The sequence below is a fragment of the Thamnophis elegans genome, chromosome 4 (genome assembly GCF_009769535.1).
Source record: "Thamnophis elegans isolate rThaEle1 chromosome 4, rThaEle1.pri, whole genome shotgun sequence".
NCBI lineage: Eukaryota > Metazoa > Chordata > Lepidosauria > Squamata > Colubridae > Thamnophis > Thamnophis elegans.
Genome location: NC_045544.1, coordinates 90,103,758 through 90,128,886, shown reverse-complemented (window position 1 = coordinate 90,128,886; position 25,129 = coordinate 90,103,758). Strand labels below are relative to the sequence as shown.

At 37.5% G+C, this 25,129-nt stretch overlaps 1 protein-coding gene across 1 annotated transcript in view; it reads right to left on the bottom strand.

Annotated features, from left to right (window-relative positions):
* Positions 1-25,129, bottom strand: part of USH2A (usherin) — a 517,131-nt gene that overhangs the window by 11,522 nt on the left and 480,480 nt on the right. The window contains 7 exon segments of the mRNA XM_032216063.1: positions 1,821-1,997; positions 5,140-5,357; positions 6,693-6,931; positions 7,639-7,848; positions 17,795-18,110; positions 18,572-20,088; positions 22,877-23,104. Coding sequence (XP_032071954.1) covers positions 1,821-1,997; positions 5,140-5,357; positions 6,693-6,931; positions 7,639-7,848; positions 17,795-18,110; positions 18,572-20,088; positions 22,877-23,104 — 2,905 coding nt within the window.

The following is a 25,129-nucleotide window of genomic DNA, read 5'->3' as shown; positions in this document are numbered from 1 at the left end:
ATTATGGGTAGTACATATTTGGCCAAAGGCTAAGTTTGGTGAGGTAGAGAGTAAAAAAAGCTCCACTTCTCCTTTCATACACCTATTCCTAGGCAAAGATATTGGTAGTTTGATTCTTGCATTAGCAACTTCAGGATGGAATTGTCAACTGGTGTAAGTAAGTAGGACAGCTCTTATGATTGACCCGGAAGCTACAAATAACTTGGAACGAAATACGTAGTGCAGCCTGGAATGTCTTTTGATTGAATATATACTATCACATTGGTATTCACTCTCACTGAACCAGTGGTGGGTTACAGACAGTAAGCCCCGCTTCGGGCGTACCGGATCCTGCCCGGAGCACCGGATACCGTTCCGTTCCAGTGTTCCGGAGGGCCCACTTGCCCACCTGTGCTCCTTACTGGTGCTTTATGCTGTTGGCACTTCCGTGCACACGCATGGCACGTATGGTGCCTGCACGACACTCCGCAGAGCAGCTGGAACATCGTGGAGGCTTGCGGAAACATCATTTGATGCTAGAACGCATGCGCGCACTGCACGTGTGTGAGTGTGCGCTGCGCGTGTGCATGTGGATAACTCCGGGGCCATTCCAACCCTACCACTTAGAATGGAATACGGAACCCACCACTGCACTGAACATATAGATTTCTTAAAGATGATCTGTCCCTAACCTGATTTCCCTGCATTTATTAGATTTATGAAAGCCACTAAATTTGATTCAGCATTTTAATGCTGAATCATTACCTAACCAATATTTCAATTAGAGCAACTTCACGGTTATATAAATGATCTTTAGAGATGGTCAGATCCTCCATGCTGTATTTTGCTGTTCGATGCTGATGCACAGATGAACCTTCTTGGTGGCAAACCTATGGCACGTGTCCAGGCAAGCTAGCCGTTGCCCATTGCTCTTCCAGGTTCCGGCGTGCTGGTCTTTGCATGCACGGAGCACCGGAAAGCAGAATAGCAGTGGGTGACAAAACTTCCGGTTTCTGGCACAGACATGGAACTTTTTCACACATAGAGGAGCACTGGAAACCGAAAGACCAGAGCTGAGCTTCTGGTTTCTGGCACATACATGTGCGCCAGCCAGCTGGTCTTTACACGTGCATGCATGCCAGAAACCGGAAGACCAGATGACTGGCACGCATGCACATGCCAGAAACAGAAAGCTCAGCTTCCTGGCACATGAATGCACATAGGAGAACTGCTCTTCCAGTTTCCGGTGCTGCACGCACTCCCATTTCAGCACTCTGTGCATAATGGTTCGCAAACACTGATTTAAAGCATCTCTTGAATCCTTACAGTTGGCATTAATTTCCTCTAAAATTCCATTTCCGTTCTGTCTGATGAATTGATAGCCAACCTTGTTTGGTCATGAGGGTCAAGGTAGTGAACGTTGTACTTCTTTCTCTCTTATTTCTCTGACTTTCCTTACAATAAAACCCTGTGAGGTAGCTTATGTAGTCACTCACATAGTGTGCTTACATGGTTAAGGTTCCCCATTCCTAAACCAACACTGTATGTTGTTCTCTTAAGATTTGACACTGCCTGCTATTCTGTGGCTGTGGCTGTGACTGTGAAACTGAAACAAAATAAAACAAGCAGGTACATCCCTCAATCTAAGGGCTACGGAGCTCAGTGTTAAGATATGGGGAAACATTTTTGGAAGTTGCTGTATTATGAAATTGATTGCAAGCTGCCTTAATGATTATCTGATCAAGTTATGGAAGAGTAAATATTTAAAAAGAGTTGTACACATTGCTGCATTGCCCTTAAAAAGCAAGATTAAAGATGAATATTCTTTAATTCAAGCTTACTTTTGTCAGATGTCCTTGGCAAGTACAGTCTAGTATCAAAGCCACTGTAGATGCGCTGCCCTCCTTCCATTAGCACATATTCCTTCAGAAGCCCATTCAGTAGGAAGGTGTGACTCCAATCCAAGAAGATGGTGGATACATTTCCAATTATGATAAATGGGGATTTGTATAGAGGAACTGGCAAGAAAAAAGAGAAGCATTAAGACAGTAAACACATCGATATCCAAATCACTAGCCACTATTCTATGCATGTTTACATTTATTGTTCAGTTAGTAGTTTCAAGCAATGGATGATTATCAATTAAAATAAAAATGTTTCCAATGAAATAAACAAAATTCACGAGTGTTCCGATTCCAGACTGCTATGTGTCGTTTTTGGGAGATGATGACAGAGATAGACAAAAGGCCGAGAAATTTTATGTCTCAGTTATGGAAAGGCAAAAATTAACTTGTCTATATGGGAATGCTGCAATTGAAGAACAGGACAGACTTATAAATTGTAATAATTCGCATTTTAAATACTGCACTTCATATACTTGCACTTAACAATTCTTACCTTTATTTTCAGGAAGACAACTCTTTCTGGCAATAAAAACTCAACTGAAATCACAAGCTTTCTTGTTTTCTGTGGGACTCTATTGTTCATACTTAATAATTTTTAATTAATCAATGATCGCCAACTGTACATTTACATTTTAGAGGGAACTTCAGTGTTAATTATAAGAAAAAAGCTATCCAAATCATTAACGACTGTTCTATGGATGTTACATCTTATTGTTGAGTCCGTAATTCAAGCAATGGATGATTAGCAATTAAAATAAAAAATGTTTCAATTAATAAACACATTCATGGGTTCTTCCATTCCAGACTGCCGTGTATCCTTTTTGGGACATAGAAAAACAAAAGGCTCAGCAATAGTGTGAAAAAAATTATTACTGGGTCTCAGAAATGCTGTTAAAAAGTATTACCCACTAGTTCCGTCCAATAAAGGCAATACTATACATAGGCATTTTAGTGATATCCTTAATCCCAGGAACTCTATCTATTTTTACTCTGTGTTGCTTTACCTTCGTCCATATCTGTTTCTACTTCTTTACCATTCTATAGTTTATCCCACTGCTTCAATTCCCAGAATTCTGGGAATCGCCAAGGCTGATAAACTCATCTATCCACTTTTATTCCATGGCTACTGTTTGTTTTTTGGAACTCTTCAACTCCCCCACCTTCCTTTCCCCCTCATAATCATTCCTATGGTTCCGGGAATGTGTCTTTTTTCTTCTACGTCTTCCCTGCTTCCTGAATTCTGCAGGTGCGTTTGGTGTTGTGTTTCATTCACATTTGGTGGCTGTTCCTCAGAGGCATCATTCAAGACTTCCTCCTGTAAAATTCTCCGCCTTGCCTACCTCTGATGTCTGTATTGTGTTTCAGGGTTGCTGGAGTCAGTTACAGCACCACAGACATTATTGTGGCTGTTGGCACAATAACTGCTATTGTGCATCTTCTAACTGCTCTCACTGAGCTGGTCCTTGATTGTCAGTTATTCTCATCTGGGACTGCTGTTGCTTCAGCTCCAGGGATTTCAGTTCTTTTGGGTCTGCTCCCTTCCTATCTACTTTCCTACCTACCTTCTTATTCTGTTTCTTCCTTTTTCCACCATTGCTACACTTCCTCTTTAGTCACCCCCCCTTTTTTTTTAAAGAGCCAGCACTCTTTAAAAAAATGATCAAAGGAAGGGATCAGTGCTATATGTCCTTTCTCTCACATCCTCCTCAAGTTTCCCCCCCAAATCGTTAAAATGTCTAACAAACACTCTTAATAAGAGTAAGTTAATTGAATCTGAAAAGGATTGAACTTTGACTACAGTTGCAGTAACTGGCACTATTACATCAACGTGACAGGAAAGTAAAATAGTTAACTTCAGTAGTAATAAAAACATATTTTTCATAATTAATAAATATTTTTAAAACATCATGATAAGTGATGGTCTTTCTACTCTTATCAAGCTGTCTATACTTCTTAGGAAATATATTTGTCTACATTTTTAGAATACTTTCCTCTCAAAGCATTTATTGCAAAGATAAATTAGCTCACAATATTACAATATGATACATTGTACCATTCACTTAATCAATTGTCTAATTCATCACTGCACAAGCAAAAAGCATGCAAAAGGAAAACAAGAACTTTCCCCTGAGTTTGTGCTAACCAAAGAAGAAAATGGATCAAGAAGTGACCTTGTTTTTTAAATATGTTCAGAATCCGCCAAAGGAAGCAAAAAATTAGACCATCTGAGCATCTTGCAACAAAAAAATTAATTATTATTGGAAGAGACTTTTATTGGATGAAGTTTAACACTGAATAAAATTATAGGAGATTGGCTAAAAAGAAACTCAGTTGGATAATATAATCCTATTTCAGCTGCTTTTATTTATTTTGTTTCTAATATTGGGAAAAATGCTCCAATAATAGTAAAGTCTTCTGATTTACAACCCCTTAACATACCACAAAAGTTGCACAGTCTTGACACTTATAAATAGCGAAAAGGTTTTGGCAAATTTCCTTAATTTTTTAATTTCACATTTTTACTCACTTTTAATTTTTGCAAGGAACAAGAAAATCTGTTACTATAAACTTCAGAAACAGTAAGACTAAATTATGAAAATTATAAATTGGGCATTTTCAGTAATCTGTCCATGTTTTAAAAAGCTACCAAGTAGATAGAAATTATTGGTATTTTTTAAAACCAATTAACAAAAGTCCTATTAAAAGAAAAACAGATGAAGGTTTTTGCTTATTATATAGGATACCAGTTACATAGTCTCTCTCTCTCTTTTTTTTTTACCATTCTAAGAATTACAGGGGACATGGTGGCTGAGTGGCTAAGACACTGAGCTTGTTGATCAGAAAGGTCGGCAATTCAGCAGTTCAAATCCCTAGTGCCGCATAACGGAACGAGGCCCTATTACTTGTTCCAGCTTCTTCCAACCCAGCAGTTCAAAAGCATGTAAAAATGTAAAAAATGCAAGTAGAAAAATAGGGACCACTTTGGTGGGAAGGTAACAATGTTATGTGCGCTTTCGGTGTTTAGTAATGCTGGTCACATGACCACGGAGATGTCTTCAGACACTCTTCGGCTTTGAAACGCAGATGAGTATTGTTCCCTAGAGTGGGGAATGATTAACACATATGTGCGAGGGGAACCTTTACCTTTACCTAAGAATTCCAGGTTCAGCCCTTAATAGTTGTGATAGGAAGCAAAGCTCTCCTAAAAGTGATGGAGACCAAATGCGAATCTTTATTTTTGTCTGTAGAAACTCACCCTCTTTTTCAGTAGTAAAAGTAATCCATTCTGAAGTAGTACTTCCAACTGAATTGTAGGACACCACTCTCAGTTTGTAGGTTGTATAAGGCTGAAGGTCACTTACACTGGAATGCCGGTTCTTTCCACTATATCTCACTTCAATAGGTCCAGGCTTACAAACTCTTTCTATGGGCAGTAACCAAGGAAGACAGGATGTGTACATGTGGAGTTCATATCTATAAGAAAAGAAATCAGCATTAATAATAAACATCACTTGGGTTTGCATATGGCTTTCAACTGTAATATGGCTTGTTTCTGCTTAGGTGATGAGCAATCCGTTCACATTATGATGTATATGTATGTGTGAACCAAGGTAATTTAGCTTACTAAATTATCAAATGATTTATGGTTTGCTTAGCAAATCATGGCTAAGCAAACCATAAATTATCACAATATGTGAAGTCAATCTTTTCTGGCAATTGTGAATTTATCCTTCCCAATATCAAATGCTGATTAAACTGAAAGGTTGACATACAATTTAATTGCTTTAGAGTTCTCTATATTCCATTCATTCTACTTATGTGCTGTGCATGATTTTTATAGGAAAATGGTATGTCATTATTTCAGTGAAACAGTGGAGTAATATTTACAATAATTAGGGATGGATAAATATATTTCCTATTTACTAGACTTCACAGTTATATTTTCATAATCAGTATCAAATTGTAATTCATTCATACTATATTTCAAAAATCTAGATATAAATACACGTTAGACACAGATTCTACTAAATATTTTCCCCAAATTATGAATGTAAAAATAAGACCTAATTTAACTTGTGTACTTTTAAGGCACCGGTTTTAATCCATGATTTGTCTTTGAAATTCTATTTTACATTTTTGAAGTGATGGAAGAAGGGAAGAATCTATTAAGCTGTGGGCTCACTGATACAGCTATATATAAATAGCAACACATTATTGTTATTCTTCTATGTGGGTATTGGAAAAAATGATCTGTATTGGAAAAATATCTGTAAAGAATCAGATGAAAGGCTGAAAACTAACTAGCTAGTTAGTGTTGGATTAAGAAACTTAATACAGTTAAAAACAGGAGAGTCTAGTGGTGAAGGCGCCAAGCTAGGATCCAGGAAACTGATTTCTACTCTTACCTTAGCCATGCAGGACAGCTGGGTGACTTTGAGCCAGTCACTCTCTTTCAGCCCAACTCAACTTACAGGGTTGTTGTTGTGGTAAAATAGGAGGAAGAAGAGTATAAGGTATATTCACCACCTTGAGATATTTATAAAATAATGAAGGTGGGATAAAAAAAATCTAAACAAATTGATGTACCCATTTTGTAGTTTCATAAAGATTATTAAATATATTATCAGATTAGTTTGGTAAATCAAAACTATTTCATGAATAAGTAAAGTGCAGCAAAGGAAAGGGGTTAATTAAGGAAGAGAAAGAAAGGCACAGAAAAAAAGAGAGAAGTGAGAGAAAGGATAGTGAGCAATATGTAAGTGTGAGTTCCCAACTGTAGATTATAGCTGATTATAGTTGAGCAGTTACCTTCTCACAATGCCATTGGGTTCCTGAGGAGCATCCCACAGAAAAGAAGCATTTCTTGAAGTCAGATTTTCTATATGAGGAAATGGCTGCTGAGTGGGTGGAGCTGGTTGGGTGGTGACTTGAGCCATCGGTCCCTGGCTGCAGCAGTTAAAGCATGTGCAAGCTTCAACCCCAATAGAATAAGTGGTAAAAGGTTTGAGTCCATGTATTGTCTGCTGAGAAGTAGTTCCTTCTGAGAGCTGAAAACAACAGAACAAAAACAGAAGTAGATATCGACATACAAGTAATCTTATGTACTGCACGATGCTCAGCTGGACAAACTATATATTTGTTCATTTGATTTTTTATCCTGCCTTTACTTTATTTTTACAATTCAAAAAGGTGTATTTGATGTCCCCTCTTCCTATTTTTCCAACAACAATAATAATAATCTTATGAAGGAGGCTCGGCTGAGAGACTGGCTCAAAATCACTAGGTCAGCTTTTCATGCCAAGCAGAAGACTAAAACTCATAACTTCCTGACATCTAGTCCAACACCTTAACCACAAGATTCTGCTGTCTGTCTGACCTAATCCTAGATAGTTTTAGACCAAGGAAAGGCATATAGCTTCCTAAGAAAAGTGACTAAGCCAGACCCTGAACAGTAATACCCAAACTGAGGGGCATGGTTGGTAATCAATAGTACTTCAATTTTTTTCATCCCCAAAACTGCATATATTTTGACAAATCCTATAATACATCTTCCCTCACCAGTAGCCTTCTTGAAGGAAAAGTTGATTTCATTTATTTTCTAATTTCACATCAGTAATAGTTAAAATCTATACTGAGCTATGCAATACCTTTATTCTATGCAATCAAGATGATTATTGAGGGCAATCCTATAATAATAATAGTAACTGCCGTCACCATAAATTTAATCAACTCAAATAGTTTGATTAATACTTACCACCTTCTCCTTTCCTTTGGTGCTATTAGAGAAGAACCTGTAGAGGGTGATTATTCCATTTGGTTTTAGAGGGGGACGGATGTTGACTATAGCAGAAGTAGAAGCTACTGTTTCAAACAAAGGGGCTGGAAGTCCTTGAGGAGGGGCTGGGCCAGTCTTACATTTTGTCCAATTGCTAGCAGTTCGGCCAGCAGAATTAACTGACCAAACCTGAAAAACAAGAATTCATAACAGCTCTAAAACATCATTCTGGGAAAAAAAACCCATGTTACCATTTCTGCTTTTGTTTATTTAACTATACCACCCAGAGTGCATTTACACTGTGATCTATGAGAAGGATGGGTGGTTAAGAAGTTTGATATATAAAAAAATAATAACAGAGAATGCTTCAGAACAAACTGAATTTGGGAAATATTTTTATAGTCTGCATCCATATTTATTTGATCACCACATTTCCCTGAAAATAAGACCCAACTGGAAAGCAAGTCTTAGCATTATTTTTCAGGATGCTCGTAATATAAACCGTACCCCCCCCAAAATAAGCCCCAGTTAGGATCATCAGCCAGAGGAGAGTGATTAGAATCGTATTCCCCTCCCCAAAAAGGCCTAACCAAAAAATAAGCCCTACTTCATCTTTTGGAGCAAAAATTAATAAGACCTGGGTATTTATTTATTGTCTTTTCATCTGTGGTGAGCTCTCAGGGTTGCTAGAATGAGACAATTATGTTGCTTTAAAATGTAATTTCAGATGTTACTATGGCCAAGACAGTTTTTTCCCAGGGTCATCTGGTGCACCAGATGCATCTCTTCCTGGATCAGGAGACCCTGCTGATAGTTCCTCATTTCCTAGTCACCCCATGGCTCAAATACTGCAATACACTCTATATGGGGATGCTCTTGAACACAACCCAGAAGTTTCCATTTCTGTATGCAGTGGTGGAATACAGTGGTGCAGGCAGTGATGGCCAAGCCTCAATATGCCTATGTAACAATTCTTCTTTGTGAGCTGCACTGGTTGATAATTTGCAATTCTGGATGCAATCCAAGGTGCTGTTATGAATTATACTCTAGGTATAGGAAAAGGTTGTCTGAAGTTACTTATACGCTACGGATATAGTACATTTAGATTTTAGTAAGGCATTTGATAAAGTAGACCACAGCCTACTTCTTAATAAGATATAGGATATTGCTTATCCAACATTGTTTTATCAGATGGATTTGCTGATCAACTTAACTCATGTTGTTCTTAATGAAACTACATCTACATGGAGATGTAGTAGTGTGGTTCTTCAAGTTTCTGTCTTGGGCACAGTGACCTTCAACATCTTCATAAATGACCTAAATGAGTGGATTGAAGGGATGCTCAGTAAATTTGAGGATGATACAAAACGGGACAGGAATTGCTAACACTTTGGAAGATAGACTTAAAATTCAGAAGTATCTTGATAGACTGGAGCATTGGGTCCTATCTAACAAGATACAGTTCAGTGGTTAAAAAAAAAGTAAGGTGCTGCACTTAGGCAGGAAAAGCCAAATAGGTACAAAATAAGTGGCAGCTTTTCAACAGTAGTAATGCACACACACACACACACACACACACAGAGAGAGAGAGAGAGAGAGGGAGGGAGGGAGGGAGGGAGGGAGGGAGGGAGAGAGATCTAGATGTCTTTAAATATGAGTCAGCAGTGTGGCACAGCTGCCAACTAAGCCAATGCAATTCTGGGCAGCCTCAACAAAGGGATAGTATCAAGATCACAGGGAATGATAATACCATTCTGATGACACCATGTTTGGAATATTGCATCCAGTTCTGGTCACCATAATACAAAAAATATGCTGGAGCCCTAGGTGGAGTACATGGAAGAACAACAAAGATAATAAGAGTTCTGGAGACTAAATATATGAAGAACAGCTAAAGAAACTGATTGTGTTTAGCTTAACAAAGAAAAGCCTGAGAGGAGACATGATAGCAGTCATCCAATACTTGAAGTGCTGCCAAAAGAAACTTGACACGCTCTTTTAAAATTATTATTATATTTAAATATTAATAACACTGGTAAGTGTGATTTTATATTTTCACTGTAAACCAATGGTTTGGTAGCCAATGGACTAGGGAATAAAATAAAATAAAAACAGAAGTAAATTTATTTAAGGATTGTACAATTTTAAAGGATCATCATACATGTCAACATTTGATTAAGATATCACATGAACAACTTTCAGGACTGACTTTCTATCTGAGTAAACGCTACCACAGATATTACCTTAGAATCATAGAGTTAGAGGATTGAGGGGACCTTGAAGATTTTCTAGTCTAGCTTCAGTGCAGGAATTCTCATACTATTCTGTACAAATGGCTGTTCAGTCTTTTCTTGAGATCCCCAAATTTTGGAGCATTCACAGCAGGCTGTGAAAGACTTAACAGCTCTCACAGTCATCAAGTCCAGCAATCTCTCATGTTCGTTCAATGTTCATTCAATTTACTGCTGAATTATTTAATGTTACACTGAGTAGCATGGAAAGGTTATAACATAGAAGTGCAGTAAACCTTCTACCATTCCTGATCATTTGCATGAGGTCAGTCAGCTCAAGTCACAACCCTCCTTTAGTAGGATAACATACTCAGTCCAGAGTGCCTGCAGTAGTAAAAAAATATGTGGAGATCATAAGAGAGCTGGAGCTCAGTTGTATGTGAAATGTTAAGGATGCAGCACCCATTAATCAAACTTATCCATGTTATTAACATTTAAATAGAATAAACATATAAATAATATGTGTTAAAAGCTTCATAAATATCTGTATGCACTTAGCAAATCAGTATATTCAGCCTACTCTTAGTATTTTGTTTATTCATCTTCATCTGATTACATTGAACATGTAATAAACTGATAATATTGCTAAACTTATAATAAAGCAACAAATATATTGCCTAAGATAAAATCTTTACTAAGGTTTTGCAAGAATTTTATGATACCTTAATCAATGCACATAGGAAAAATTCCAAGATGTAATAGCTAAGAAAGTGTCTAGTTCAAAGCTCTTCTTTGGAAATGGCTTTGTTTTTGTCAGCTTCACAAAACCAGGGTGATCTGCACACTATATGAAACTCAGCAGTTATTAAAGAAGACCTGCAACAAATCTGCATGAAAATTAAATTTTACTTTCATCAAGGAGAGAATAAACATATGGGAGGATGTTTAATCTTATTTATCAAAGACCATTTGTATAATTAAACACGAATATCATAAAAGGTTGACTGAGGTCATGATTTGCATGAGTAAGTAATTTGTAGAATGTCAGGAGCAATAGATGGAATAGATGGATGTGTGAATATATAGGGTTAAATTAGACTCAATAATAGTGAAGCACACAGTGATCAATCAGAATGATAGATCTAAATGGCAATACAAGCGGACTGTATGTGTGATTTTGAGTATTAAGTATTCCTTAGTAAGCTTTCATGGCGAGCAGTTCTAACTATACGAAAACTTGTTCTTACGCTATCTCCTAATTTTCTGCTGTAAAATTTGAATTTATTCCAAGTTGGAAACGAAGCCAAAGGTCTTAAATACATTCATAAATGAAGATTTTTAACTATGTAATGGACCTTATTACTGTGGACCTAGCTTCAACTGCAGCTGAGAAGCCACTAGTAAATCATAGGTGCTAGAAGTTTCAAGAAAAGAAACCAATTTTAGTGGCCTCAGCTATGCAACTGATGTCTGAATGACATATTTAAAGTATTCTGTTGAAGTCATAAGACTATTCAATTGCAAAAAGATGGCCATTTTTTTTAAAATTTTAGGGATCATACTGTGGAATTATTGACTCTTAAGTAAATTGTGTGACTTGTACAGTATGCTTATACATTGCCTGAGACTGAAAGTAGAGTACAAGAAAATTAATTATATGTTGAAAAGAGGAGGAGGAAGAGGAGGAATAACAATTGCAAAAGATGGTTTTCCTTTGAATAGTTTACATTCTAAGATGATATCTTTAATTCCATAAATCAAACATCTGTCTATCCCAGGTCCTTGGGAAGGACTCAATAGATAAATAAAAATGCCAAATCGAGTCTAAAAACCTGGCTGGCTGTGTGATGAACCACAGTAATAATAGGACTCCCAGTGAGGCATTACTTTGACATATTAAAGGTACCTTAAGTATAACCCCAAAACAACTCAGCATTGTCAAAATCACTGTCATTGTAAAAGGCAGTGCCAGATCATGAGAACATACCACTGCAATATTAGCTAAGTTAAAAGTTACTAAAAATGAAACCTTTTCATACAATTTCCAGGCTCAGAAACAAAAGTGTAATATTCAAGAATCACACACATTCAATTATTAATATAAATTCATAGGAATCAAACTATTCACTTTTCTAAACAATGGCATCAGCTGGAACATTTATGTATGAAGGTGACATGGTAAAAATTTTTACTGTATCCAAATCATTGTAGATTATGTTCTTGCATTTAATGTCCCACTATTTAAACAAAATTGCCTTGTAATTAAAACCTTCTGTGTTTCAGTATCTAATCCTGCTAAGTTTTTTGGATTAAAAAAAAGGAAACTTTTGTCTGTCAGACAATAAAACCTGGTGACTGAACTCTGGACATAAATGCCATACTAAGACAAAAAAAAAACCCTTTAAAAAGTTTCTACAATTGGTTGATTTTGTGACAGAGGGATTAAAAACACATTTTTAAAAAAATATAAAAAGTAAATCAAAGCTTCAGACAACTTTTGTTCCTTTTAAATATTTCATTGCATCCATAACTAACATGGATGTTTACCTCCAAAAGACAGACAATTTAATAATTTGTTCCTATTGGTACATAATGAGATGGTTAAAACACTCCCAGGAGAGAAATAAGCAGATATTAAAAGGTCTTTCCAATACCTGCACTGACTAAGGGCAACAGTTAATTCAATAGATTCGATCAAAATCACTACTTCTTTCAGGCCTGCTGATTTATTACTTTGGCTGTAGTTAGTCATCACTCATTTTAGTTTGCTTTTCAGAGCTCATAAATTATGCGGTATAAATAAAAAGATACAATCAAGGAAACCATATCAATTCACATAACAGCCAGGGGATATATAGACTCCTATGGCACTCACAGTAATGTCTTTTTAAAAGACAGGCCTATCACAGTGTTCGAGTACGTCAGAAATAAACAACCCAAGAGGTCTTGCCTTAATGAAGAATTAGCAGGCTCATAACTACTGTATCTGTATGTATGAATTTATCATACTTAAACAGGGACTTTTATTTACTTGAGCAATTGTGCAAAGATTAATCACCAACTTCATTATTGTACAAAGATTTGAAAAGGGTAAAGATGAACACAAATGGGTTTTTGTTTTCTCCCCTCCCTGTTTCTGCCTCTCTCTGATGTATCTTAGAGACCAGCCCACACTAAGCTGCATCAATCGGAAATCAGCTTGATTAAAGACAATCAGTAGTCAGCAAAGAGTAAACAGCTATAAAAATAGGAGCTCAGTCAATCCCTGCTCAGTTGCCTGTGGTTTGCATAGTAGATCATCTTGCCTCTGAAGATACCAATCATGGTTGCCAGCAAAATATCAAAAATCTGTTGTTTTAGACCACTGTCATTAAATCCTGATATGGTGGCTCAGTGGCTAAGAGGCTGAGTTTGTCGATCAGAAAGGTCAGCAGTTTGAATCCCTAGTGCCATTCAACGGAGTGAGCACCCATTACTTGTCCCAGCTTCTGCCAATCTAGCAGTTCGAAAGCATGTAAAAATGCAAGTAGAAAAATAGGAACCATTGGAAGGTAACAATGTTCGGTATGTCTTCGGCATTTAGTCATGCCAGCCACATGACCACCGAGATGTCTTCAGACAATGTTGGCTCTTGAAACCAAGATGAGCACCATCTCCTCGAGTCAGGAATGACTAGCACATATGTGCCAGGATAACCTTAACCTTTACCTTTACATTAAATCCTGAAGCTAAACACTGCCCATGGTGCTTCATATATCTGAATAAATAATGATAGTTTCATTTATTTCCTGAACTGAAATCCAATATAAAAACAATTATGCAGAATCCTTCCCCCCCAAAAAAGCTCCATAAATCAGATGCCACCAATGAAAAGGCCCTTCTTTGGTAGACAGGAACCACAGCTCTGATGATTAGTATCTAACTGAAACATTCTTAAATCAAAGCATATTGTATAGGATTTGCATTCATTTTTGTATTCTGTCACATTATCAAACTAAATTGTTGAACCCTTGAGCATGACCATTGATCTCTGTACCGTAAGTGGATCTCTAGATTGCAATTACTGATTACAATTCTTTGTGCTTTTTTAGAAAATATCCCAGATAGTCTTTGGATTTTAGGAGTCAAATTAAATTCTGAGCAATCTTGTGAGTTATTATAAATACATAAACAATATGTAGTTGATTAACCTTTGTATCTTCTATCCGAATAGGCTATTGGCATTATTTGAAAAGAAAGTTCTGGAAAAGCTTGTCTCAGAGAATGGGATGTAAGACACTATAAATAAGATGACATTCCTTGCCCATCTTTTAAAAAATGATACTTAAGCTTACATACCTGTATCTTTGAGTAAGGAAAGAACAAATGGTTCTCATTTATTTCATGGCTATTATTCTTGTTGATACTATATCAATTTTCCCATGATAGCATTTCAGTTAAACCCAATACCCAAATACTTAAATGAACTCACTTGTTCTATCTCCTTATCATCTAATGCCCATCCAGGTCTATTTGGTCTTTTAGTAAATACTGCCACCTTAGTTTTTGAATAATTTATCTGTAAGTATGCTTTCCCGGAATAGGTGTCAAATTCTGTCAGGATTTTTCTCCTTCCAATTTAATGTAGTTGACATGACCACCATGTTGCCTGGTAATTTGTCCACCTCTCTTTTCTAACTGGAGATTTCAAAACTGAACTTGGGGGTCCTTGATGTGAAAAGAATTGTTCCATCCTAAGATCTTTCTTGTGCTGCCCTGGATTAAAGGGTTTGTTAAAGCTTCAGAAATAAAAAAAAGAAAAGATACCCTGTTTTCCTGAAAATAAGACCTCCCCGGATAATAAGCCCAATCGAGCTTCTGAGCGCATGTTCTAAAATAAGCCCTCCCCCCAAAATAACCCCCCCAAATATTGCAACACAGCAGCAGCCATGAGGTGACCACGCTCGCCACCTCCTGCACCTCAAAAATAATAAGACCTCTCCAAAAATAAGGCCAAGTGTTTATTTTGGGAGTCAGGGAAACATGGTACTCTCATTTCTGCGTGGCACGACAAAACCATGGTCCACTGAAGCACGCCCGATTAAACCGCGTCGCTGACGTCATCAGCAGCGCGACAACAGCGACCGCAGAGAAAAAAGGGTGCTTTAAAAAGCGCTTTGAAAGCAAGCCGATTCCAGTTAAGGTAAGGGTTAGGGTTAGGTTAAGGGTTAGGGTTAGGGTTAGGTTTAGGGTTAGGTTAAGGGTTAGGGTTAGGGTTAGGGTTAGGTTAAGGGTTAGGGTTACGTTTAGCGTTAGGTTAAGGGTTAGGTTTAGGGTTAGGTTTAGGGTTAGGTTAAGGGTTAGGTTTAGGGTTAGGTTTAGGGGGGTTAGGTTTAGGGTTAGGGGTTAATTTTAGCTTTAGCGTTCACAGCGTGCTTTTTTCGTCGCGCTGTGATGACGTCAGGTACGTGGTTTCGTCGAGCGTGCTTTAGTCGAACGCGGTTTTGTGGTGGAACTCATTTCTGACCTCAGTTGTATTGTTAATGTCAGAAACATCAAGCTAGACTCTGAAGACTGACAGCATTCTTTTTAAAGGCCTTCTTTCCATTTCAGGAAATTTACTTGCATTTACAACTTTATAGCCAACAAACACGGCTCTGAGAGAGATGCAGAAGAATCAATATGATACTTAATGAAAAATAAATCTGGGTTTCATCAAAAGTCAATTCCTACACTTATGAATTAGATGTCTCACAAGCAATATAAATATATTGTCAACAATAGTAAGTCTAAGAATAGCTCCCTGAGGGATGCTACATATGACATCTGCGAAAGAAGAATACAGGCACACTTTTTTCCTTTCACATAGACATCTCCATTTTAGAATAAAACTGATAACATATATGGCTTAGTGCTGTGATGGCGAACCTATGGCATGCGTGCCAGAAGTGGCACACAGACACCTCTCTGTGGGCATGTGTGCCATCGCCAGCTGCTCTTCTGGTTTTCGATGCGCACATGCACAGCTGATCTTCATAGGTGCCAGAGTGCCAGAAAACAGCTTGAAAATGGCCCCCAAAACAGCCAAAAAACCAGACCGTTTTTCTGACTGTTTTGGGGGTACATTTTCAAGCCAAAAGCAGCCCTAAAAACGACCTGAAAATGAAAACAGCCTGAAAAACAGCCAAAAAAACAGGCATGTGTGCCAGCTGGTTTTTGGATTTCCGGTGCTGTGGTGCATGCACATGAAAGCATGTTCCAGTTTGGGCACTCAGTGCCAAAAAGGTTCCCCATCACTAGTTTAGTGCATCACTGACTAATTTCAAAGTAGCTATTAATAAAGACTTGATTAATAAAAGAAAAAAACAAAAATAAGTGAGCAATGGCTTGCAGTTTATTTGAACTCTTATTCAGTGTTCTATTAGTTTCAGCTAAAATCTAACTTTGTGGATGCCATACAATGCAATCAAACTTCTTATTTCTGTATAACATGTGAACATGTATTTCCAGAACCCTCCCCAATTATTGGCAAGTTCAGAATGTTTGATAGTTTCAAATGTGTCATTTTAGTAAAATCTAAATTTGAGTGAAATCTTTGAAAAGAATGGGTTTAATTGCAGTAAAAATTTTCAAGTAATTCAGAACCAAGGTAGATAGTTGCATTTTTGCTTAAGCCTAAATTTGAAAAATGTAAATCTCTTCTAAATATGGCCTTACTTTATTGTTCAATATGACATTTGGGAACAGCATTGTGCAAAATGATAGGTTGTCCTTGATACAGAGTGTTACAGCCGATGTAAATACTTTTAAAAGGAGTCATGCTAGAAGAAATATCTAGATTTCTATCATTTGAATAATTAAAATTAGAAGACTGAATATATACTAATAACATTTTCCGAAGAAAACTCATCATTTGCTTAAAAGGTCAGAGATTGTCATAAGTATTAGCAATAGTGTCAGAGATTAGGCCAATTGGAAAATATGTAAATATCATTTAGTTCCCCCAGCCAGCTTACAGTTTGCTAAGATTTCATAAAACTTCTGGTATTGCTGCCTGCGTGAGTTTGCTACAACTGCATAAAACTCATCAATTGAAGTATATTCATTCTCTCTCCCCCCCCTCTCCCTCCCTCTCTCCTTCCCTCCCCCCTCTCTCTCAGATTCCAGCCTCTAATGTGAATAATGAATTCCAGAAAGCATTCTAATTGTTAACTTGTCAAAGCTCAAAGAAAATGGCATCAATAGAAATAGGAAAGCAAATAATTGAAGAGCCATCATCAGTGATGAATCAGAGGCTTTCCCGTGATATCAAGCATTCCTCTGAAACTTGCCATGTGCAGCCATCTATACCCCACATGTAATTATGCAGAATCACAAGAGTCATCCAAAAATGTTTGGTGAAAAAACTTGTCCAAGTTCCCAAGGTCCCATATTATCCAGCTCAAAAAACACTAGGAATAATTACTGGAATTAAGGAACCATTGTTACATCTTGGTTGTGACAAGTCTAAGAGGCCTCTGGATATGTTATATCACTCAGATAATATGTTAACTGAAGTACTCTTTATTGGGACTAAGTCAGTCAACAAGACAAGACAGAGAAATAGATACACACCAACTCCCCCTTCCCCAATTTGTATATGTCTAGACCCTGTGCAGAAAAGAGTAACATCTGCATCAGAACTGGAGTAGAAGGCACTCATATCCATTCAGCATCATGCCCCTGGGAATCTGTCAGCTTCACTATATCACAAAACAAGTTCATGTATAAAGAGAAATTGCTATGCCATCTCGAAGCACTGTGATCCCTAACAGTTCTTAGAGCGAATAATATCATTGCTAAGATATTGTATATTAACTATTTGATAAAGAGAATTTCCCAGCAAGATGCCCAGAAATATTCACAGCAATCTCCCATTTTCATACCTGATATTCATATTCGGTGAAAGGCAAGAGTGTGTCATCTTTGAATGAAGTGGATGAACCATTATAAACAAGGCTGACATTGTTTTGATTGGGTACTGACTGTCTTCGATAAAGCTCATAATGTAAGATATCTCCATTTGGGTGCTTTGGGCCGGTCCACACAATGGAAAGAACAGTCTGGAATCCATCAGGACTTGACTGGACATCTATGAAAGGAGCTGGCTGTATTTCAGGGGGTGCTTCAAGAGTTTGTACGGATGACCATTCACTGTGAATGCAGCCCAGAAGACCACAAGCTTGTACTTGTACTTCGTACCTTTGCAAACACAAACCACAAATGAGGCAGTAGAATCTAGGCTTTGCACTACATATAAAGGTAACATAAAGTGCATATATGTTCCACAAGACTTAAGTTTGCAGATATTCAAACAAAGAAGAAATGCATTCCTTAAAAAGACTGGACTGTAATTTAATATCTTTTGGTGAATAAGAATCTAATCATATGAACTGAAAATATTGGGATACTTTCATCTGGACAGAAAATAACACAATACTAATTTGTTAGATTGGCACAGGCTAGCTATAAAAGAAAAACAACCTGATTGACTAAGTAAATTTAGTAAACAATTCTTACAATGGACAAATGAATATGCATGTACTTCCCAGCTTTTTCATGGATGCAGTGAGTTAATCTTATGCCTTGAGAAATCAATTTAGGTTCTAAAGTACAAGAATTTGCTCCTCATTTACTCATTACAGCATATGCTTACAACTTACCTTTGATAAGGTTTTAGTTCTGTTAAATTGTAAGATCGTCTTCCAAAAGAATCATGGAATGAATCCAGATAAATCACTTTCTTTTGTGATTTAATAGGCTCCCGAAGAATGATAGTATAATTGATCAGGTTACCATTAATCTTTGCTGGAGGATCCCAAATAACCAAAATTGTCTGTGAGGTCCATGGATGCAACAGAGGTGGAGACATTCCAGATGGGGCAGAAGGATCAGTTCTTAACTTAGCTATTTGACTGGTGACACTCCCTTGGCTGTTGTTTGCAGTAACAGTATAGATGTATTCCATTCCAGGAGTTAACATAAAGTCTTTATAGTGTGTATCTAGACCTGAATAAACCAGCAATCCATTCCTCCTTAGCTCATAAATCTGGATTTTACCATTTGGATTATTGGGAGCTTTCCATGTAATTTCTAGAGATTCTGAATCTGTCACTAGTAACTTAGGGGGATCTAAGTTAAGAGGAGGGGCTTCCATTGTCCAAGCAGATTGGGATGCACTAGCAGTGCAGCCTCCATTGGTACAGGCAACCAATGTGATGTCATATTTAGCATAAGGTTGTAGATTCACTACTGTCTTGAATAAACTCTTTCCAACATATTGTTCTTCACCATTCAGCTTTAAAATGTATTTTATGATTTCACCATTTTGAATTTGGGGTGGTGACCAAGATACATTAATCTGGGTTGAATGTATACCTTCTAGAGTAGGAGGGCTGACTATTGCTGGAGCTGCCTCTAATGTCCGAATTCTGGAATGGTCACTAGAGCAGCACCCTCCCTGGGTGCAAGCAGTTATTACATAATTGTATTCTGTATATGGAAGCAAATCTTCATCAGTGTAATTGAAGGTTGAAGCATCAAAGCTAAAAGGATAGGGAACATCATTTCTTTGGAGCTTATATGACAGCAGAACACCATTGCTTTTTTCTGGGAGTGACCATGAAATCCACATTTTGCTGGGATTTTGAGGGATAAAAGTTAACATGGGAGCAGCCATGCTTTCTGGGGCAGCTTGGCTGGTTTTTGCAGCAGACCAAGGACTATCAGTGTAGCCTGCTGAATTCCAGGCACGTATTTTATATTCATATGTAGTCCATGGCTGCAAATGCTGAGCATGATATACAAATGCATTACTCCCAGTGTTATATTCTGTGAAAACAATGTCCTCTTCTTCTGTTGTGCTATTTTCCTCTGAAGCATTTTCTTTGGTGTGTCTGTGAATAACTTCATAGCGCATTATTTTTCCATTTGAATTAATTGGCTCAGACCAGCTTAGTTCAATGCTGGTTGCATTCACCGAATGGATCACGGGAGCCATTTGAGAAGCAGGAGGGGCTGCATCTGTCCAAATTTGCTGTGGCGAAGAGCGAGTGCAACCAGCTGCTGTACAAGCTTCAAGAAGGAGAGTGTACTCAGTGAAGGGCTCTAGACGTCTGAAGAGGAACTGACGAGACAAACCACTATATTCTAGATTACCATCATTGAAAATATTGTAAATCTGAAAGAAAATGCAGCAAGACCATTAGTCGCCTCATCAGGCAACTTTTTAAACTACTACAACCTCCCAAATAGGTATAATAACTTTTCATAGGCTCCATTGGCAGCCCATCCCTGCTGCTCTTTGGATATTGTAAAAACAGGGGGTTCATTAAAGATCCAGTAGTGAAAATAAAAAGCATGAAGAAAGTATTCATTTTGATGCTTCGCCTCCTACCCACCTCTCTTTTCTTTGGGAAAAAAGTTTTACTCTGCTCACTTTTGTGCACATGTTATATGCAGGCACTGTTGAATCAGGGCTGTCTTAACAGCATTATGGGCCCAGGGCAAAGCAGTGTAGTGGGGCCCCCATGACAACTACTCACTGGAATAAAAATGTAAATGGTCAATAAAATTAAACATATTTGATGTTGGAACATTAAAGATATGTTGTGCAGCAACAGCTAATCAATGTGATAAACATTTGAACAACACACAAGGCTTGAAAAATACAATAATACTCAGTAAGCCATACAGTTGTTGTATTTACTTGATACAAGGTGCATTGAAGGGTTAACATACATAGATTAGTATTGCCGCCCCCCTAGTATGGGGGCCATGGGCAAGTGCCCATAAGGCCCATGCATTAAGACAGCCCTGCATTGAGTTAGTGTTAATTCCTGTAGGCTAGTTCCTTCTTGTCAACACTTTCAGCTGTGGTTTGCCATTGTCTTTTTCCAAGGGCTGAGGGAGAGTGACTGACACCAAATCACCCAGGTAGCTTTGTGCCTAAGGCAGGGCTACAACTTGGGTTTTCCCATTCAAGGGCCAGTACATTAAGTACTAGATTCAATAGGCTGAGAACGCTTGCATTATATACTCAACATTATTTTAATGCTGAAAACTGAAGGACTCACTGAGGAAAATCAAGATGTACATATAGATCCAAAGTTAATGGGCTAAGCATTAGATTTGGATTATTTCTGAGGATACTGGAAAGCTCAGTGTTTGACCTTTTAGATGAATTGCTATCCTGTTGCTTGGAAAAAAGACATGAAAATGTCTTATATTGGCAGTACTGAAAAGCTCTAAGAAGGATCTACTTAGTTCAGTCTGATTTAATTATGGATGGATAGATAGATTTTTAAACCAAGTCTTGATTTTTAAATGAGGAAAAGGGCTGGGGTTAAGGCTTTAAATGACCATTGCAAAGGACTGTGAAAAATCTCTAAGGTGCTAAAAGCAATCACATATTTTCAATTTTTTAAAAAAAAGTATATTTTAACAGTGTCATCTTTATTTTAAAATGAAAGTCTCTAGTAAAAAGGGTAAAATAATACAATATATCCTTCCTGATAAAGACCAGCAGAGGGGAGAAGGAAAAAACACATACAGCAGAAAGTATCCTGAAGATGCTTCCCAGAACAAGGACATATTCACAGATGTTAGACTAACATAAACTAACATAAGCTAACTAAAACTGGTAAGTCTTTAAATCCTACAGATGATTCTTTTACATAAGTGTAATGATTGGAGGTCTGTGGAGATTCTCAATCATCCATGTCATGGTTATCTCAAAGGTGCTTTTTCAAAAGGCATTTGGACTTTCTTTATTTTTCCTTGACGTTTTGCTTCTTATCCAAGAAGCTTCTCAATACATTTTTTTTATTTCTTTTTATTAATAATATGTATTTATAACAATTTTTTCCCTACAGTTGACAATATACTTGAGATTGCTTTCTTACCATCCCATAGATCCATCTTATCTACAACGAGTCCTACTTCTTCTTCCCTCCCTCCCTCTTTCCTTCCCTCGTTTCTTCTCTCCTACTCTCCTTCCTTCCCTCCTTCCTTCCCTCCTCCTTCCCCCTTCCCTCCTTTTCTCCTTCCTCCTTCCTTCCTTCCCTCTTTCTTCTCTCCTTCTCTCCTTCCTTTCCCCCTTCCTTTCCTCCTTCCTTCCCCCCTTCCTTCTCTCCTACATTCCCTCCTTCCTTCCTTCCCTCCTTTCTTCTCTCCTCTCCTTCCTTCCCTCCTTCCTTCCCTCCTTCCTTCCCTCCTTTCTTCTCTCCTTCCCTCCCTCCTTCCTACCCCCTTTCTTCTCTTTCTTCTCTCCTTCCTTCCTTCCTCCTCTCCTTTCCCTTCTCTCCTTCCCCTTCCTCCCCTTTACCCTTCCCCTCTTCTTCCCATCCCTCCCCTCTTTCCTACTCTTACATTCCCTCCCATTCTTCCTCTGCCTTTCCCTTTCTCCTACTCCTCTCCTTTCTCTTCTCCTTCCTATCTTTCCTTCTACTCCTCCCTCCATCCACTCTATCCGTTGTTGTGTTTACATATTCTCCTCTTCAGGGGATGACCTGGTTCTCTTTTTTTTTTCCTTATTTGAAAGTTATATAAAAAAGGCAAGATTTACAAAATACAAGATACAAATACTTCTCAATACATTTTAATATGAACATTTTGTCCTAGTACTCATCATTTGTTTGGTACTCAAAGCACAAGCTAGAACTTGTTAGTATTGGCTGCTTTGTGATTCACTATTATTTTCTATAGGAAAAATTTGTTTGGTTCTCATCATTTTTGGTACTTATTGTAATTCTTGGCATCAATTAATGAGGAGTACCAAGATGCCATTGTATGACCTATCACTATATTATAAGTGAACTACAATTGAAAGAACTCATGAAGTTCTACATTAAAGGTTTGCAGTATTGCAAATTAAAACATTCATAATATACTAAAGCACTAATGACTTTTACATCACGACTTTCTCCACAGTGTTTATGTTCCACATTGATGAACTAAGATTCAATTACCTTAATATTACCATTGGGTTTGGAAGGCTCTGGCCATCTGAGTAATAATGCCCTGCCGTTCTCTTTCTTGTCCACTGTAAAGTTGCTTAGGCCACTTGGAGAAGCTTCCAGGGTGCGCACTGAAGTCCATGGACTAGCAACTTGGCCAGCATTATTGACAGCAACAATATGAATGTAGTAGGTTGTATACGGCTTCAAACCAAACAAGTAAGTTTGATACATCTCTCCCTGTAGATAAAAGAGACAAACTTGTGATTTTGATGTGTGATTTGCCTGAAGATCAAGCATTTTCAAAAAAAATATATCCTACACTATCAACTAGACATATAAAAGAGTTTATGTGGAAGTAGTTTTTATAAGATTGATTACAATGTACTCTCATAAGCATATACAGTAATATTGAATGGACTCCACTAATGTCTGTAGGTCTTGAGTCAAAAATGTAGTTTTTGGTCATAAAATTATTCTGTTTTACTATTCTCTGCCACCATCATGCTACATAATTTTTCTCTTCTCCCATTACATTCTATGCTTTCTGGGGCTTTAAAAAAATATGAAGCAGTGTATCTTCATCATCAGTAACACCCTAAATTAAAATGTAAACATCTAAAAGCTAAATAAAAATGGTTTAAAATACTGTTCAACTCCACTGGGAGTCCTAAAAGAATCAGGTTAGGGACAGATCATTGATCACTGACAAATGATATCGATCTATGTGGTTGCTAAGAATTAACACCAACTTGATGACACATTATCAGTCAATCAATTATTAGATTGATTTAAGTGACTTGGCTGAAGAAGAAGGTCTCACTGTCACTGCTTTCTTTTCTTCTTCCATCTTCACTGAAATTTTGTACTGCCTAAGGTTGGGTCAGAACTGGGATTCAGTACCCCTAACAGCTTCCCAAGCTTGGGATAGCTGATTAAGTATTTTAAGGGAGATTCGGGTTAATGTCAGTGTTCCAAATAACATCCAAAATTAAATCAGAGTCCCAAACAAAGTATTGCTCAAAGTTCCAATTTATTAAGAGAGTCATGTTGGCACATCTGTGAAAACACGAATATGAAAGTTTGTGATCTTGCCCCCACACCCACAAATCCATCACATGGTCCAATCTTCCACTGCCATGCTGGCAGTTCCACCCATCCAGTTCCAGTCAGGCGCAGAGGTGCAAAGACAAAGGAGGACTTTGGATGCTAGAAAGGAATTTCATTTTGACAACATCACATTCTTCTCCTTACTATTCCCCCTCCCAATTCCCCACTAATGAAACAGCATAGAAAATAAGAAAGAGTGTGGGCAAAGATCCAGAAAGGAATATGACTGCAGGCCTGACACTCACTTTCTTTTCAGATGGCAGACTAAATGGTACAGTTCACAAGGAAGTGAGAGAAGGCCCTCTCCTGAGAGATGAACCTCTGAAAGTCCAGGCCAGGAATGTGTATATTTGAAACCAAAGTGGGTAAGGATGCTTTGAATCCTGTATGGGTGGCCTCACTATACCTCTTTGCAGCTCCTTAAATGAAGTGTGCCTTTTCTAGGGTACCTTTGGCAACTGCGTAGGCTCATGGAAATGCATGTTTGAGTTACTACTTGGGCACATTTAGCAAAGAGTCTCCTGACATTTTTAATGCCCATTCAAAACTGGCTTCAGAATCATCTGTAATTCTGGCACATTTCTACCAAAAGAAAACATCTCAACTCTTTCATAATATTTGCATTTAGAATTCTTTACACACCTTTCCCTTTGATGGTGATTAGATACATCCCCTTATGATTACTTCATTAAAAAAAGACTCAATTTCTTGGTTTTAGTTAAGTAGCTAAAAGCCACACTTCCAAGCTGCTAAATATTTAAATATCTGGTAAGCGGCAAGATGAAAAAATAATCTCTTTTTTTGCAGAAAAATAATCTTTTTTTAAATATTAAAAGTTACATAATAAATATTTAATAGTTATTTTCCCACAACAATGAGTTTTCATTTTAGATAAATATAACATAGCATTTGAATGTCCATTTTGAATATTAAAGCTCAAAACCCACCATGACTGATTACAAATATACTGTTCAATGACAATTATTTGTTACCCCTCTCATGTTGAAGAAGGTAAGCTCCTATGAGAATAATAATGATGAATGCAAGGGGTTGTGGTGGCTAAATATGAATTTTTGCTTTTCATACTTTGGAAAGATGAGTAAAACTTCCTCAGCTAATAGACTTAAATTTGCAAAAATCACTCTATCAATCGGA